The 17,979-nt window shown below is 37.9% G+C and overlaps 1 protein-coding gene across 5 annotated transcripts in view; it reads right to left on the reverse strand.

Annotated features, from left to right (window-relative positions):
- KCNK2 (potassium two pore domain channel subfamily K member 2) overlaps positions 1 to 17,979 on the reverse strand; it is a 156,367-nt gene that overhangs the window by 61,751 nt on the left and 76,637 nt on the right. For all 5 annotated transcript variants that reach the window (XM_053658165.1, XM_053658161.1, XM_037159537.2 and 2 more), the window contains exon 3: positions 10,471 to 10,588. In XM_053658165.1, the coding sequence (XP_053514140.1) occupies positions 10,471 to 10,588 (118 nt within the window). The remainder of the gene's footprint in view (positions 1 to 10,470; positions 10,589 to 17,979) is intronic.

Consider the following 17,979-nt stretch of genomic DNA (forward strand, 5'->3'; position numbering starts at 1 on the left):
CACTGTGTATTTTTATTCTGCTTATTTGTTTCTCATCTGTGTGTTTAGTTATGTAAATGTACTCTTTATTATGTTTTAAGGAAAATTAGACAGCATTGGATTTCAAGTAACCATATCATTAATTCTTCACTATTTGCATGCCCAGTATTGCCATATAAAAGAATATGATTTATTTTCTATATTGACAGGCAAAGCACCTATCTAAGGTTGCCTCGATTTACATATTTTTCCTAGAGTCTTCATGAACTTGGTAATTAGCATTGCACACCTTCAGACTTTCAGCAAATATTTATAAAACTGAACCAGGAGACATTGTAGAAAGACCAAGAGTTCAAGTGTGATTTACAATCAGGTCCAAGCTAATTTTTTTCTTCCTGTCATTAGCCATAATTAAAAATGCCTTTATTATAACAACTTCCTTCCCATTATCAGAAATCCACAATTTCATCCCCCAAATTTGTCCCCCCAAAGAATATGTTGACTTCCTTCTCTGGCACTTACGTTGCATTTCCTTGAATTTTTTTCCCAAAGTCTGAATTTGTTAAACCCAGGATGTCATGGATAGAGATTGGACTTTAATGTTCTAAACTAGAACATTTCTCATCATGTTATAGTTTATAGTCTGCAGGAGCCTGATAGAATTGAGAATATTTGATACAATAATATCACTCAGCTCAGCAATAGAATAAGATTTTTTTTTGAAGAAACAGTTTCACATGGTTTTTTTTTTGAGCTCCATCCTCACTCCTCTAAGTCATGATTTAATCTGCTTAAACCACATGAACATATTGCTACTGGGTTTCTAATGTGATTCTTTCTCTTCATTTGTGAAGTGCCAGAAACATTACACTTTTCATCACTCCAAAAAGCAGAATTATTCAAGCCAATAGTTTTAAATCCCTATGAGAATTAAGAACTCCTTTGAGAATCTAATGCACACTGTGGGCCCCTTCTCCAGAAGACACGATTATGAACCATTAAATCTTATCCACACACCTTCTGGGGGTTTACAGATTTGAAGTCACAAAGCCTATTTCAACCTTTTCAGTACAGAAGGGAAGAAAAAGGGGGAAATACAGCATATTCTTTTTAAAGATGAATATTATACACTTAGTAGTTCATTCAACATTATTAAATATATTGTCCTTTGCATTTTCATAAAATCCTATAAGATAGCAAGCCCATTTATTATCAGTCACCAATTAAGAAGTTATCTAGACTATTCACTGGAAGGAAACCACTCAGAAAACTAGCTCAGTGATGTAGTCGAAGTCACACAGTGACTATATATTAGAATCAGGACTCCAATCCAGGTCTTCGGTTTATGAGTTGCATCCTTTTTCTTTACCTTACCCTCTTTTCTGTAGTTCCTAGCTGGCACTTACAAACTTTTCCTGTAAAGGGCCAGATAGTGAATATTTTCAGCTTTGCAGGCCAGGTGGTCTCTGTTGGAACCACTCAACTCTGCTATCATCGCAGGAAGGCAGCCAGAGACAAAGCGAAAAGAAATGGGGCGGCTGTGCTCCAACGAGTACCTGACAGGTGGCAGGCTGGGTCATGCCCTCGGGCCACAGTTTGCTGACCCCTGTGTTATTCTGTCCCTACCTCATAAACAAACTCTTTTCATTTATTTTCCCAAATGGTTTGAATGCTTTCATCATCATCGTTTGGGCCTTAGTAAGTGATCATTACTAAAATACCCTACATGCCCATGAAATCCCTAAATAACACCATCAAGAACAGCAAAACCTCTGCAAAAAAAAAGCTCAGATTATAATTTTACAAATGTATTTCTAGTGTGAGATAATTTCCCTGATGTAACCACTCTATATATAGGAAGGTAGTTCTAGAACATAATCAACTACAATAATACAGTAGGAGCCAAATTAGTTTGAATATCAAATAACCTTAAAGGAGGGTGTTCAAAGCTTTAAGAAAGACTGTATCTTTTTCCTTATTGATATCAGTAATATCAACAAATGTGCAAAACATAATATTGGCTCATTTTCATAAAATAAAAATTAATAATAAAACCAGCTTACTCTAAATTAGTATTCTATCATTCAGTGTACAAATTATTTTCACATCTATAATCTTATTTAACATTCACATCAACTGATTGTGAGTAACGGTTGCCCCATTTGACAAGTGACAGCATTAAGGATATGGGAACTGTGATCTGCCCAAGACTATAACCCTAACTCACAGCAAAGACAAAACTAAACTTAAATCTTCTGAAATGAAATCTGATGTTCCCTCACCTGTGTCACTCGTTTCAAAAAAAATAGGCAGAAATATTTTCCCCCAAAGCTGTACTCTATAAGTAATACTGGGATAACTGTCTGCATGAAAACATACAACGCATTATTTAGTTGTAGTTTGATATTTATTAGGTCATGTCTACACCTACTTTTTATGCAGCAAATTAAGTTATGGTATAGTTTCCATTAAGGCACTGACAAGCACCACTGGAATTACCTATTTAATACATGTGTTCTTTTCGAACACAAGCTACTGAGGCAGCTTATGACTTATTTTATACCCCCTCTTTTCTTTTCTCGCTGCTTAGCATCTTCATGGTGGAAACCAGAGCACAGAGCAGAGGGTATAACACCCAACTGGACCATAAGAAAGATTGGGAAGGACAAGAAGTTTAAGATTAGCAATTAATAGGCGTTTCTGAATGACCTGTGATTTTCAGTTATTCATATTGTCAATACAGGGTAGGGCAAAAGTAGGTTTACAGTTTGAGAACATGAAACCGAGCTTATTATTGCATTGGTATATTAATTTTGTATTCTTTTCCATACAAACCAGTGTAAACCTTCTTTTGCTTCACCCTGTATTTCCCCCAATGGGACATCGGAATCAAGAATCAGCTGCATGGAATTCCCTTCCATTCAGAATCAGTCATGTCTGCATTGTACTTGATGTGTACACAAACCACAATACACACACATGACCCCCATTCAGCACAGACACTTCTTCTGTAAATATCATGCTATAGTTACAGTACCATGTAAATAACAAGGCCAATTTTCCAAGAGTCAGATTGCACAAGTCTAAAAAAAATTTTGAGAAAGGTTCAGAAATATGTAGCGTAATTACTAGCTCAAAGCAGACAGGCCTACACAAATGTTACTAGATTCCTTCCTTATCGAATGAAATACTTGAGCCAGTTACAAGAAGTATTTTTCTGATAATCATCTCACCTCGTTTTAATCACATCCAGAGCCATACCTGCATAGCTGATGGCCAGTCAGATGCTCTATAAAATCTATATTTTATGACAAACAACACTGGATTTTAAGAAGGGAGGAAAAGACAAGAAAAATATAGTTTCTGTATTTATTCAGAACATGAAATCCATGATAATTCTTAGCTTCCACTTTGGGGGTAATTTTTTTATCACAAAATTTGACAGATGTTACAGCAAACTTTTCAAAAGTATGCAGAAATATAGTAAAGTGTCTTTTGTTTCAGAATACAAGCAGTTCCTGACTTGAACACACCCAAGATCTGAATGACTAGTATGCTGATACCACAGCCAGCCTGCTCCCACTGGGGCTTCCAGTTTCTGATAGAGCTCTATTCTCTTGCTCTGTGTTCTCCTACAAAAAAAAATTAAAACAGCTTTTTCACTCCTGAGAGGATTACATCCTTAATCCTTCCAATAAGCACAAGATTCTAGGATGCTGACTACTAGGTGCTCTGAATTGAACCTCCGTGGCACTGATGTCAAAGACGTACGTAATAAAAACAGAAGATGACTAATCTAGCTCATAATTGCTTTGCAGTTGACACACTGTTAGTGCACTATTTCAGCTATACTGCCTACCAAATTTAATTCTGAACTCCGGAAACTTAACTGCCATTCATAAGACATATCCTCTGGGAAATTCATTGTAACGCAGAAAATACATAAACCTACATGAAGATTTTGAATGGCAGGAACATAGGTGGCTAATAGCCCAAGATAGATATTATTTCCATTAATTTAAGTGGATGGGGGGAGAAACAGAACATCAAAAACCTAAGAAAATGTCTTAATTTCCACTGCCCAACACAGTTGGCAGAGTTACATACTTTGGAAAAATCAGCATACGTTTTAAAAAACTGGCACAAGAAAAAAATGCAAGGAGATTGTAGAGTCAGGGCTGGAAGTCGCCTTGCAAGATTATTTGCCTTGCAGGCTGCCTCCAAGAACCTTAACTTTTCTTTAACATGGGTTTCCAAAGTCCAAAATGCAGTTTTCTGAGTACAGCCAAGAAAGAGACTAGTGAAATGCCACAGAATTATGGGTGTACTAAATTAATAAGATAACACGCAACCATCAAAACTGCAATGACATCAACCCCTGAGAAAACACTTACTGGCCAATTCTACACCACTGCTTCAAGTATATTCAGTTCCAAGTTTAGACAGTGGCTCCTTAAGATCACAAAATTGAACCAGAAATCATCTTATAATTTATCCCTGACTCTTTAGGTTGTAGTTTTCAATCATATCCAACAGCAAGGTCCTAGACTCCCTGCTGAAGACATGTGTAAGGCTTTACAGCTTACAATATACCAAAATTGGCCTCTTCTAAAAAGAAGATTAAAATCTGGATAAAAATCTGGAACTATTTGCTAAAATTACTCCAAACCTTACATTTTTCCTGTTTTTTTTAATTTAATTTTATTTTTCTAATCATTAAGCATTTTCCTACATAGGCAAAATATGGGTTCATCGGAAATCTGAGACAATTGTCATGACCACATTAGCAATTCAACCTAGGCTAAAGCAAATTAGAAGTCCTCGTGGCTGGTTCAACATACAGAAAAACTAAATGTAGAAACTGCATAACTGAACTCAATCTCTGTACTCAAGTGGTGGAAAACAAGAGTCCTCTGTAAGGATGAGAACAGCCACTCCAAAGAACTGCTTTCCGTAAGACTTAACATGATTCTTTCGGGTCGTGAAGCTGTGTAGACCTTATTGGAGCCCTTGTGGTTGTGCATTATTCTGACACCCAGAGATCAGGATGATTGAGTGATCGGCTTGGGCAGACCCTCAGCCCTGGCTTCCCATTCCTTTTCCACTGGGGGAAGTTTTATTACAGTTAATGCTTTTGGGTAATAAAATCATCTTACGTTTTATTCCAATCTTTAAATTGACCTCAAAATGGAATACACTTGTCCATGACATTATTTTGTCAGCAGTCTCTCCTACAGTATAAGCAATTTCCTACTAGCTTTAAAATGACAACGTTTAAAATACTAAAGCCCCTAGGGCATTCTTCTCAAAGATATGTCCATCAGGAAGCTTTCTTTTTTTAATCATGTATTTGTCCACTTTTCACCCTCCTCGCTGTCACCTACTTAGTCCAAGTGAGCACCTTCTCACCCATGGATGAATGCAGTAACTTCTCTGGTCTCCCCTTTGCCTTCTGTGTGGCAGCCAGGGTCACATCAGGCTTTTACCTTCTGCCTTTACCTTTCATGACTTCCCCCTGAATTAGGAGTGTTGCCTTGACCTACCAGGTCTTACATGCTCTGGCTATTGTTACCATACTTTGCTGTGTATAATGAGCCCTCATGTTTTTGTGTGCATTACACATGGGACTATTATACCCATTATACCTATGATACATAACCATTATACACCTGTATAATGCACACCCTTATTTTTTCCTCAAAAACTTGAGCTAAAAAAGTGCTCATTATACATGGTAAAACACAGTAATCTTGCCAACTTTGCTTCTTCTAGGCTCTGTCGCATGGACCCATCCGTATTCCTTGCACCTGCCAAAATCTTCCCTTTCCAGGTTTTTGCCATGGCTGATCCTTTTGCCTGAACTTGTTTGGCACTCACTCTTCTTACCTAGCTGCTTTCTTTCCATTCTCCGGGTTTCAGCTTCAGTGTCACCTGCTCAGAGGTCTTGAATCAGTTTCCTCTAGAACACCTCCCACCGCCTACCCAGCCCCACTGTCTACTCACTATCACTGCACATGAACTTCTTGTATGTATGGCCATTGATAATGGCCATGTGTTTTAATGTGCCAATAATTAAACAATAATAGCAATCTATTATAATCAACAATCAATTATTATTGATTACAATGATTGATTGTTGGTCTCTTGAACCTCAATGTGAGCTCTAAGAGGTAGCCTGGCCACCTGTATTCCTAATCTGTCTGAATTAAAAAATATACAAATAAAAACTCAGGTGGAGAGCCCCTAAAATGAAGCTTCCATATGCAATACAATATATAAATTTTTGATCTTTTTTTTCCTCCTTTTTCTTTACAGGACTGACTACTTTTCTCTATGAGTGGCAAGTTTGCTACCTAAATACACAACTCCATATTCAACATTTCAACTCCTCTCTCTCCACTGTAGTCATCACGAAGGTCTGACAATCTCTGCATCTAATTATTTGCACATTGTGTCTTAATCTTCTCATTCACAGCAGCTCCAATCACCCCAGTCAGTACTCTCGTGCTCCTTCCATGGGTCACTGAAATGCCTCCTAATTGCCTCTTAGCTGTCAGTATCCATGAAGCCCCTTCATGACAGGTACACTTTCTATGTCACTTTTACCCTGTCCCTCCACTTGCCAAAAAAAGAAAAAATATCCATGTTCTGTCTTAGAGTAAGTCTAAAATTCAGAAAACTCAAATTACATTCAACTGTACTCTTCCCATCTGAGTCAGTCAATAGTATTTCCACTATTCCTTTAAACAACTCCTCTGGCACACTCAAATACTTATTTTTTATCATCAAGATAAATCAAGTTCATTCCTCTCTTTGCATTTTTGCTTAGCCAGGTCACAGACTTGGAGGCTCTTTCCCCTTCATCAACTGAAAGCAAAACTTTTTCTTCAAAGCATAGTTCACATTCAACTTCTCTCATTAAGCCTTTCCTCCCAGTTCCAGCCCACGTGAGCTTTGCTTGGTCTCAGATCTGATGGCACTCAGTCCGTGGTTCCATGTAACGTGGGATTATACCTGCTTCTGTTATTCTTCAGTTACGTCACACATGTAAATTTTGTCTCACTAAGTAGACTGCAGGCAGGGGCTGTGTCCTTTCCTCCTTCCACCCCTGGCAGTGGCAGAAGTAGCACTGATCCAATGGGAGGTACTGACGTGGATTCACTGATTTACCTGGCCCTGCGCATGAACCCATCAATGACAAACAGTAGCTCTAGGTAACTTGCAGTCCCAAATGGAACGTATTGTCTCTGACCTCTGATCTTAACCATATGAACTCCCAACGCCTCAAATATTCCCTTTCCATCTTTATTCACCTGGAAAGTTCCTAATTGCCTTTCTAGTCTCAACTGGGACATTTACTAAGGAAACGGAAGTATTCCTTGCCCCTTCCTTACACCCACCTACCCCAATATCTATGTAAGGTGTGACTCCTATCCATTCCCATTAAATGTTCTTAAGTATAACTGACACTCTATGGTCAATGATTATCGGCCCATTGGCCCCTTGACCCATCTGTGTACAACTTAAGCTCAAGTAATTTACCTTTTATCATTACAGTAGCGGAGTGATAGTTTTTTTATTTGTGGAATCAACAAGTGAACAAACAAAAAAGTTAGTAATGAAGCCGATGGAAAGAGCTAAGACTTTAGCATAATAGATAACATCTTAGTGTTATGTCATTTCAAATAAGCCACAGTTCATACTGTTTGGAATGCCTATTTGTTTTTAACTCCAAAAAATAATTACTAAGCACCTCTTCTGTGTCAGGCACTGGGAATACAGAAAAGATTCAAACCCTTAAAAATCCCTTAACCTCATGGAACATGTGTCTACAGTGAGAGAGGGAATGAAGGATGGGTTTTGCTCTGACTGAGTTGGGTACCCCTGAAGGTTCTGAGCAGAGAATCCTTCCTACAAGGATGCTGGCATTGAGATGATGCTCTCTTGGACCAAAATGGTGGCAGTTTGAATGGCGAGCAGCAGCAGTTAAGTTATGGATCACCTTTAAAATCTGAGCCAACAGAATGGACTGAAAGTGAACTATGAGAGAGAGAGAATAGTCAAAAATGAATTTTAGTCTGCACAACAATGGAATGGAATTTGTAAAGGGTTTGCAAGGGTATGATTTTGGAAAGTGTACATAGATATATGAAAAGATTCTCTAAAATTAGTCCTTAAATGTTAATATTCCATTTTGTGTAATTGAACTTCTCTTGGCTATATTTCTTTTGAATAGCAAGGGTCACTTTGGCTTCTCAGGCAAATCAATAACACTGAACACAAAAATCTTGGGCAACTGCTGCCATTACAGCTCCAGAAACACAGCCTGTACCAGGCACCTTAGCAGACCCACTGCAATCTATTCTCCCAAACTGTCTCAAGTTCTCCTTTTTAAATAACTAATACAATGCAGGTAATGCTAGTGGTTACAATTCCTATAGCTGCTAAAAACTGCTTCAAGGCTCACACGATTCTTGTCATCAGCAGTATTAGTAATTACACTATAAATTTTATTGAATAATGATTTGGATATCAAATGCATGCCTATGAAAGAGGTCAAAATGTTTACCCAGCCCTAGACCATAATCTAGCCCAAGGTCAGAGGAGGTAGCCTTGACCTGGGAGTAAAAGATCAGGAAATAAATGTGGATGACCTAGAATAACTTAATCTACCTAAGACTAAAGCCCCAGATAGAACAGTAGGCAATCTGGGCTGTTGGGCAGCTACCTAACCAACCTAAATAATCAGTTTCTATGCTTAATGGCTATAATTTGAGGTAAGGCTGGTAATAATGGTTTATTTTTTCATGTGTTGAAGGATACGTCTGCAAAATGTACTGAACTTGGGATTCAAAAAATGAGACTGTTTATAAACTTGCAATGCAACAATAAGTCTGTATAATGACTAAGTCTCTTGGGCAATAATTTAGTGGTGGTCATGATGAGTTCTAACTTGGCCTTTTGAGTTTTCATTGGGCAGAAACAAACCATTCTCACTCAGCTTGTGTGCTTTTTTTCCCTCCCAGATTCTAAGTAGTTTCCACGATAAACAGTCATTTCCATAGTAGAAATGGCCACGATGTCTAAGTTCCAAAGTTAACCTGTTATTATGGTTAGAAATCAAGGTCGCCATTCTTCCAGATTTTCACAGCCACGCAACTTTCTGACCTGGCTAATGGAAATGTAAGAGCAAACACAGTTCCTTGACCTTGTAACAAAGGCAAAAATCAACATGCTAAGGTATTTATTTCACTGACAACTGATCCAGCACAAGGTATTACAGAGGATTCGCATAATGATAGATCACTACAAATTCCTCTGAGAGGAAAATTTTAAGGGAGAGTTCATCCATACGTCGCCCATGTTTTCTTATTTAGGACTTTGATATAAAGTCCCAATGTGAAAACCTTTTGCATTTCAGTGGTCATTTGTCACTGACATCAAAGAATAAAATTAAAATTAGTAGAATCTTAATTCACACCCCAAAATCAGAGATCAGGCCCCCGAGAGGACATCTCCTCATGAGCATATATGAAAGGGCAGAACTCAGTTTTGCACAATTATTCTTAAAATTCCTTCATAACTGTGATGAGCCAATTTCCTTACCTCTCTTAAAAATTATGCTTGAAACTGACCTCTTTCCACTAAACAACACAGCTATAACTTGTCCTGGTCCCCACAGCATGGCAAATATGGCTTCTCTATGGGGTCTGCACTTACATCCTCTGGATATTTGGGGGGATACTGAGTGGCTAACAGAAGAGAAGTCACCTACATGTACCCAATCTGCGGCCCAGAAGGTGTGGAGTGTATGCAAATTCATGCCCCCAGAAGAGACTGCATTCCACTCTGCACCCTTTTAACGCTACAACCAGCAACATGATTAAAAAACAAAGGAGCAAGACTTTCAACTTTAATTCTCTTGTAATCCTCATAGTTCAGCATTAATTTTTTTAGTATACATATGCTATTGGAAACACATAATGTATAAAAAGAGAGCCCCAAAGTAATTATAATAGACATGCATAGAAGAATGGGAACAATCTGTGGAAATACTATAGACTTAAAATTTATAAGTTGAAAAAGTTGATACCAAATAATGAAACAAAAACATCAAAATTGGACTCTAATCCTTTCTTTCTACAGACACACAATCAGAGATGCAGAGAAATTCAAAACTTCTTGACCCCCCACCCAATAATAATTTAAGCCATTTCATGAAGTCCCTATCCATTAGTCAAATGGCAACTGCTCTGCTCTGGAGTTTCAGACACATCGCAAACTCAACTCAGCATTTGGAAATAATAACTAATTCATCTTCATCGTTCCTTTGTTCAAACCTTCAAACCCTCTTCCCAAAATCAATTCACTGAAATCTAGTTTTCTACCATACATAAACCATGTTGACTGACTGTAAAAAAAATTCAAACAAATGAACTTTAGCTCACAAGCTGTACCAAAATTAAAAAAACAAAATAAGTTGTCTCCTACCTATAGTTGTAATAACAGTGCCAGCAAAGAAGAAGGAACTTCCCAAGTCCCAGTGACTGATTTGATTGGAGGTGTTTCCTAATGGTATAATCCCTGCATTTATTGCTGCCACTATTTGCTGCAAGTTTAAAAAGAAATTCATCAGTACACATGAATCACAGAAAGTCAACAAACAGCATATATTCCTCCCCAGATGACTAACCAGACAGATTGCATTTTAAGGTTTGGTTTCCCATTTAAAGTATACAATATAGATTACAACTTCATACTAAAGAATGTATTGATTGAATTACATTTGTTATTAAATGAATGGATCTGCACGAAGCTTATCATGTTGTATCAATATGCATTCATATTGTCATCCATTAACACTTGTAGTGATTTATTTACATTGACTAAACGTAGCAATGTATTTTTCGTAAACAGAATTAAAATATCAGATGGTAAACTACAATTTAAATAACACAGAGTTTTACCAAAAAGAACCCCACAAGTATTTCCAAAGTCCTAATCATTTTGCGTGTTAAGCAGACGTAGCCAAGCCTGGCACGTGGGTACCCACGGAGAGTGCGTATCAGTAAGGTCCAACGAAACAGGCTAAGATGAGAAGAAAAAGGCAACCACGATTTACTATCAAACTTAAGTCGGTCCATTTATGTTTAGATTCTTAGAATGCACGCAGGTTTTTACAAATTCTATAACCATGAGTATCGCCAAAGGTCCACAGGTGACAACCAGTCAGACAACCAGTATTATTCGCGTGGGAACACTTGGCTCTGGATGCTGCCTTGAGTAGTACCCACAGACAGGAAGAGGATGACATTTTAATCCCTCTTCAATCATCAGGTGTTGGGGTGGGGGAGGGGAGCTCCAAGAACGGAAAGTAGAGGAGAATCTGTTGGGAGAAAATGTGCAGGAAACAAAGAGACTGAGATTGTTTGAATAAGGCATTTCTGTTGCAAAGAGAGTTTTAGAAATCCTCATCACTTAATTTGCAGGTGTAAAAAGTGGAAGACACTTCTTTGGGTAGGCAAAGAAACTAAAGACCAAGGAAGTAAAGTGAGTTGTTTAAGGTCAGACAGTCTTCTGGTGAGTGACAAAAACTGTACCATGTGAATCATGGAGGCACTACTTAAGAAGTTACTGTCAAATGAAAAAAATATTTAATTAAATAATTATGAGCACAATTAAATAAAAAAGATAAATAAATTTTTTTAATTAAAAGTTTTTATTTATTTATTCTAAGAGAGATTAGAAGGGAGGGAGAAAAAGAGGGAGCGGAACATCAATGTGTGGTGGCCTCTTGCATGTCCCCAGTTGTGGAACTGGCCTGCAACCCAGACATGTGCCCCGACTGGGAATCGAACCGGTGACCCTTTGGTTCACAGGCTGGTGCTCAACCCACTGAGCCACACCAGCCAGGAAAACTTAAAAACCTTAAAATGTCTTTGGATATATCTTAAGATAGGAATACACACATTGCAAGCACAGGCTCCATGACCTCTAGCCTTGTAACTCCCAGGAAAAACTGATGCTTCCAGTAAAAATCAAGGAAAGAGAAGGAAGGATTTAGATAGATTATAATTGCATCCAAGGTATATTTTTATGAGTTGCAGACATTTCTTTAACAGATTCATTTATCCAAAAAATTATCAGTTGCTTTTCGTGTTAAGCAATGGGGAAGCAAGAGAAGTAAAAACATGGGTGATATAGATGAGAAAAGACAAGGCACATCTTTAGACTTCACCCCATTAAGTAAAATTAGTTGTTTTATTGACTGGAAGCAAGCTAATTCCTCCAACAACTGACTCAATCTAGCCTTTCTGACCAGCACCGCCACTTTTTAGCCTGTTCTTTTGCTTGTCAATGATGAGGTGCAACATTCCCCAGACACTTGGATAAGATCCACAAATTATGTAAATGCAAAAGAAGCAAATGTAAACTTATAAACAGTTCTGTCTGCAATGTGTGGGTTGTAAATCGTTATCACAGAGCTGCGATTATTGCAACAGAAGCTGGAGGTGGCACCGGGAATATGTCAGATCACTAGGAGAATGAGTCCACCATGAGGTCCTTTCCTGGAATATTCTCGTACATTTCTTTTATGTTTTTGTACAAGTTCTCTTGGTCAACATCCACAGGAAATTGAATGCCCTTGGCAAGTGCACTGTCATAGATCTGAGAGTCTGCAATTTCCATATCAATTCAGGCCCATGGACCATTTAACAATCCCTTCATGAGAACTGTTTCTGTGTACACCACATTACATGACTAAGCAATCACTTCATCAGTAATCAAAATTCACTTTGCCATTAAAGGCAACTTCTATAAACAATCAAGTCATATTGACAACTGATGAATAACTTGAATTTTTTAGAATAGGGTGAAGTGAATGTTGGGTCCTACATCTGAAGGATTTAAGAAATAGAAATCTACAATAGAAATAGTGTTTGGATTCACACTCAGTTTTGCTCTCCAGTTAGTTTATAGTCAATAATAGAATGGGCATAAGGAAAGAAAATTGAATATATTGTTACAGTCAAGAGTGTAAGTTAATACTTTAGGAACTAGAGCTCTAAGAGGCTTATACTCATAGAGACGATAAAGGTAACTATCCATAAAATTATGAGTTAGTTTCCATGACTTTTAGAATCAAAGTTCACAGCATCTACTACAAATTGGTGCATTCTTGAATTATAAGTATGTCATCTGGGTTTCTGGAACTATAACCAGCTTTAACACCAAACATTGATAAGACTCTTGTTTATAATCATATGAAACTAGCACAGCCTTGGAATGCAAGGCAATTACTGACAATCATTAAAATATCCCCAGGAGTCCAATGCATGAGATAGTATTTCTGGGACCACTGATAATTCAGCCAGTGAGCAAACAACTTCTTGAGAGTGACACTGTATTAGCACATTATTCCACGGGGAATACTCTGGTGCATCTCTCCACTGATGATAATACTGGACTGAACCATACAATATTGCCAATATCCAAGCAATGTTTGGCCTACAAAATGATAACTTTATATTAGCATGCAAAAAATGGTACTTATGTTTTCATGAATAGCGTGTTAAACATGCTAAATTTCTTTGCAGTATGATTTATCACACTGTGTGATATCATTGTGATTTATCACTGCAGCATTATAGCTAATTCCCATAAGCAGCAAACTTGACAGCAAACCAATCTATAATGATCTTATAATTCTACTGTGAAGAATACATACTTGTTAGTTTAAATAAAGCCCTATATGGCTAAGAATGCTATTCTTGGAAAGCATGGACCAGTGATTGAATCCTTATTTGATATTTAAGTTGTGTCCAACTTTGTATATATTTGAGAAATCAAAGAATATTACTAGTATTTAAGATGATTACATTTTATAGAAGTAACTTTGTACGTTCATCTTTGGATACCAAATATACCATACTACTATACATTCTAACCTCCAGTTAGATAAATGAACTTGGGACACAGTTCACGTGACTTAATTTTCAGAAATTCTATAGTTACATGGAAATGACATTTGTTTATTGTTTAGCATTATTTTTTTGGTCTAGGAAAAACAGAGGAATCTACACAAATCAAAAAAAGAAAAATTCTACAATTACATCACATAATTAAATGGACTATCGTAAGTATTGACAAAGGTGAGATTTTTCTAAATCTAACATCAGTATTTTTTTCTTCCTAAAATATGTATTTCTCATTTCTTGTGGAAAAGAGATGAAGTAGTACATTTGCATATTTCATGCAGAATCCAGGTGATTAAATCATGCTATATTTAGAGTCTGGTAAAGAAGCGAGTTTGCAAGGTTTCCCCAGAGTAGATCTTTTCAGTGAGCCAGGCAATAGGCAATAATGTTTTTCATCTATTGTCTTTGTCGGAAACAATTTGAATCAGAACCTATTTCATGACTGCTTAAAAAGACTTTCAAAGTCCTTGAATGTGTTTCCAAGTCAAGGATGACCTAAGTTTAACTATACATTAATTAGAAATTCTTATAAAGCATCCTTAAAAAATACAAAAGGCAACTCTTATAACTGAAGAAGGAGAGTATTTCTGACAAGCAGCAGTGTCTGTAAACCAGACTTTAAAAGCAAACATCTCGCTCCCCTCCCCGTGTCTTTCCATCTATTTGGAGATTACACCATTGCATGTCAAAGCTATTTTTATACAGAGTAATGAAGTGTACACCTTTCTTTACTTGAGATTTTGAAAGTGTAAATTGACTTCCTTTAGTAGAAACAAAAGCTTAAAATCCAAACTGGGGACAACAGAGAGTTTGCTGTGGGTCAATGTCATTCATGGGGCCAGAGGCAGAGGTGTATGCTGTGTGCAGCATCATTGGCCCTGGTTATGTCCATCATGGACGACTCTTGTCATCCTAAAAGCCATACACATGGTGCTGGACATTGGAGAAAATGAGAAAAAAATTACACTCTGTAAAACAGATTTTTGCAACCTACAGGTATTTGATTTTTGATTTTGTTAAAAGCTATAATCATCAAATCTGCCTTCAGATATTTTCATCTGAAGCATGTTCCAAGGCGTTGTTGAAGTCATCAATATCTCGCTTCATGGACGTCAGCATCTACTGAGGAGCTACATGTGACACAGTTGGCATCACCCCTTCTCTATCACAGAATGAACTGGTATGACAGCATCCAAGTTCATTTTCTAAGTTATTATAGAAAAGGCAAGGACCGAACTTGAAACCCTGAAATTCTGTTATTCTTTGAGTCCTGTGGGAAGTGACACTGTGCTGTAGAAAGGCTAAAACGTGGTCAAGACCCCTGAGTCCCTGCAACATGAAAGGAGCCAGAACAATACCCAGGACCCTGTACACTGAAACCCGCACTTCTACAGCTGTGTGTGTCGTTACAAGTTTTCCTGGATTCCGTGCCATTGTGCAGCGTTTTAACATTCTCTCAGAATACAAACCTCTATTTTTCTTCCCCTTCCATCCCAGCACACGTAGGGGGGACAAGGTTTAAAAAAGAGAAGAAAAATACGGAGAGAGGAGGTTGAGTGAGAAGTCGGAAAGAAACAAAAGGGCGTATGGAAAGAGATAGAGGTTGCTTAGATAACAAAGAAGTAACAGTTCTACAAGAATAAGGTGGCAACTTAACACAACTTACAGTCATTCTATCTAGGAAGTTCTTTTAAAGGAGGTCACCCTTAAAATAGCGTTTGTGTGGGTAGGAGACTGAGATCAAGCACACAGAGCATTGAAGACAAAACTTTTATACCATTTCGCCTAAGGCCTACCACACTATCCAGCATTTATTAATGCACTGTTCCTAAAACTTGACATTCTAACCTGATTAAATAAATAACCCCAAGTGGAACAAGGGCAGTTTTACTCTGTCAATTACAGGCATCCATAGAATTCCCAAATTTGGAGAGTCTTTTGGTTTTTTCCATAGAATGCCGCTGAGCTCTGCTTATTTGATTTTCCAGTACACTTAAGCCTATATTTTCACTACAGATACAAATTTAAACAGGTTTTATAGGTTTTAAAAATAGGTCTTAAAAACAAATGATTTTTTTCCTGCTCTGCCTAAATATGCAACTAAAAGGTCATCACAAAGATTGGAAATCATACCCCTTGCATGCACACACACAGTGAACAAAAAGAAGTTACCCCGATTTGTCTTAGAGTAAAGCAAACTCCCCACAGCCTGAATTAGTCATCAGTAAAGGCCAGATATCACAATACTATGATGCTCCAATAATATTCTGCTAGACAGGTCCTGTTTCAGACCCTGTAAAATGAGTGTATTTCTCAGTTCAATGAGTTGACCCATTGCCAGTAAACAAGCCTACAAGAAAGGTCCGAGCTTTCAGATGCCAGGTTAAATTTCTTAACACCCTGCAGATTAAGTTAACTAACGACTTGCTCATGTCATGCAGAGAAACGAAAGTCTTGCAAAACTGTTTACCAGGTTTACATTTCTTCTCTGTTCAATGTCACCGAATCGAGAGAGCAAAAATAGTGTATGAGTTACTTCCTAAAATGGAATGATTTAGACTCTTCCTGTCTTAGCTTCTTAGCCTTCCTCCAACCTTCCCCCATCTTCCTCAATCCTACACCCCTACCCTCACCAGTTAGTGAAAATACGGCATTAGTTGAGATCTATTTTGTTGAGAAATAGGCACGTTACAGAATTTCTTATGCTTTTTCTCAAGCCAACTGGAATGACGGAGCTACCACTTGACAACTGTCCAATAGTTACTGCACAAAAATGCAATTAAACTCTCCCCTCAGGCACCTCTCGGGCTGACTTCAGAGTGTCACACCACAGCCATCAGCCCTGAAATCAGCCTGGCATCTTCCCCCATGTTTTCTCCATCAGTCACTGACAGACGCTGCATTGTTCATCCTCATTCACACAAGAATATCAGCCCCAAAAGCATTCAGAGCACAGCAGCCTAGGAGGAGGCCATTGCTAGAGCGATTGTGGGGGGAGGATGGGTCTCATGTCTGGAGAAGAAGTATCAAGTTGATCTTCACTTCTCCTGCCCTCAAAGCAAGAATGTGTTCCTGCTGGTGGAACTAGCCAGCTATTTTCAAACCGGGCAGAAAGGAGCAGGAGTTGAAAAGTCACAGTAAAAGCAACATGGAGTATCTTGAGGATACAGCGGATGCATGAAAGGGGAAGAGCACTGGCCTCAGGAGGTGACTGCATTTGAACTTCACTCACTTTTTCATTTTTAATCACCTACGGTGCATCTGTTGGGTGTTTTTTCAACAGCTACCTCTCCTTAAATGACTATTTGGAGCCAGCACTGAAAGACTGAGGTGTTTCACCACCTCATAAAAATACCCCAAGAGGCACTGGCTGGGTAGCTCAGCTGTTTAGAGCACCGTCCTGATGCACCAAGGTTGGGGGTTTGATCCTCGGTCAGGCACACACAAGAATCAACCAATGAATACATAAATAAAGTGGAACAGCAAATTGATGTCTCTCTCTCTCTCTCTCTCTCTCTCTCTCTTAAATCAATCAATAAAAATTTTAAATAGAAAGAAATAAAAGTAACCCATGACCATTATCAATATGGTATCACATAACAAAAATCAGATGCATATCATTTAATCTTCCCCAAAAGCTGATGCACAGAGAGGCTACATGGCTTGCTGGTTCCAAATAAGTAAAAACAATAAAAACAAAATCAATGAAAACAATATTTTTTTAATTTTCTTGCTTCACTCTCAGGTCTTGGTGTTTCAGTTTAGCTACTATATGAAAGCTTTCATTGCCTAGCTTGAGGCATGCGTGTAGCCATCTCCTAGACTTTATTTCTGTGGGAAAACACTTTAAAGGTTCTAAGCAATACATCAGTTTATAATTGAGTTATTTAAAAAGAATCCACTCAGAAGTCTGAAGCAGGGTGAACATCCTATTTATTTTATCCATGTGAGTCTAATGTGTCCCAAACGGTCCCAGGATTTGTCTTTTCTGAGCACATCACATACGGCCTCTGTGTTTATG

Source organism: Artibeus jamaicensis, unplaced genomic scaffold (genome assembly GCF_021234435.1).
Source record: "Artibeus jamaicensis isolate MK-2021 breed Jamaican fruit bat unplaced genomic scaffold, CSHL_Jam_final contig_2170, whole genome shotgun sequence".
Lineage (NCBI taxonomy): Eukaryota > Metazoa > Chordata > Mammalia > Chiroptera > Phyllostomidae > Artibeus > Artibeus jamaicensis.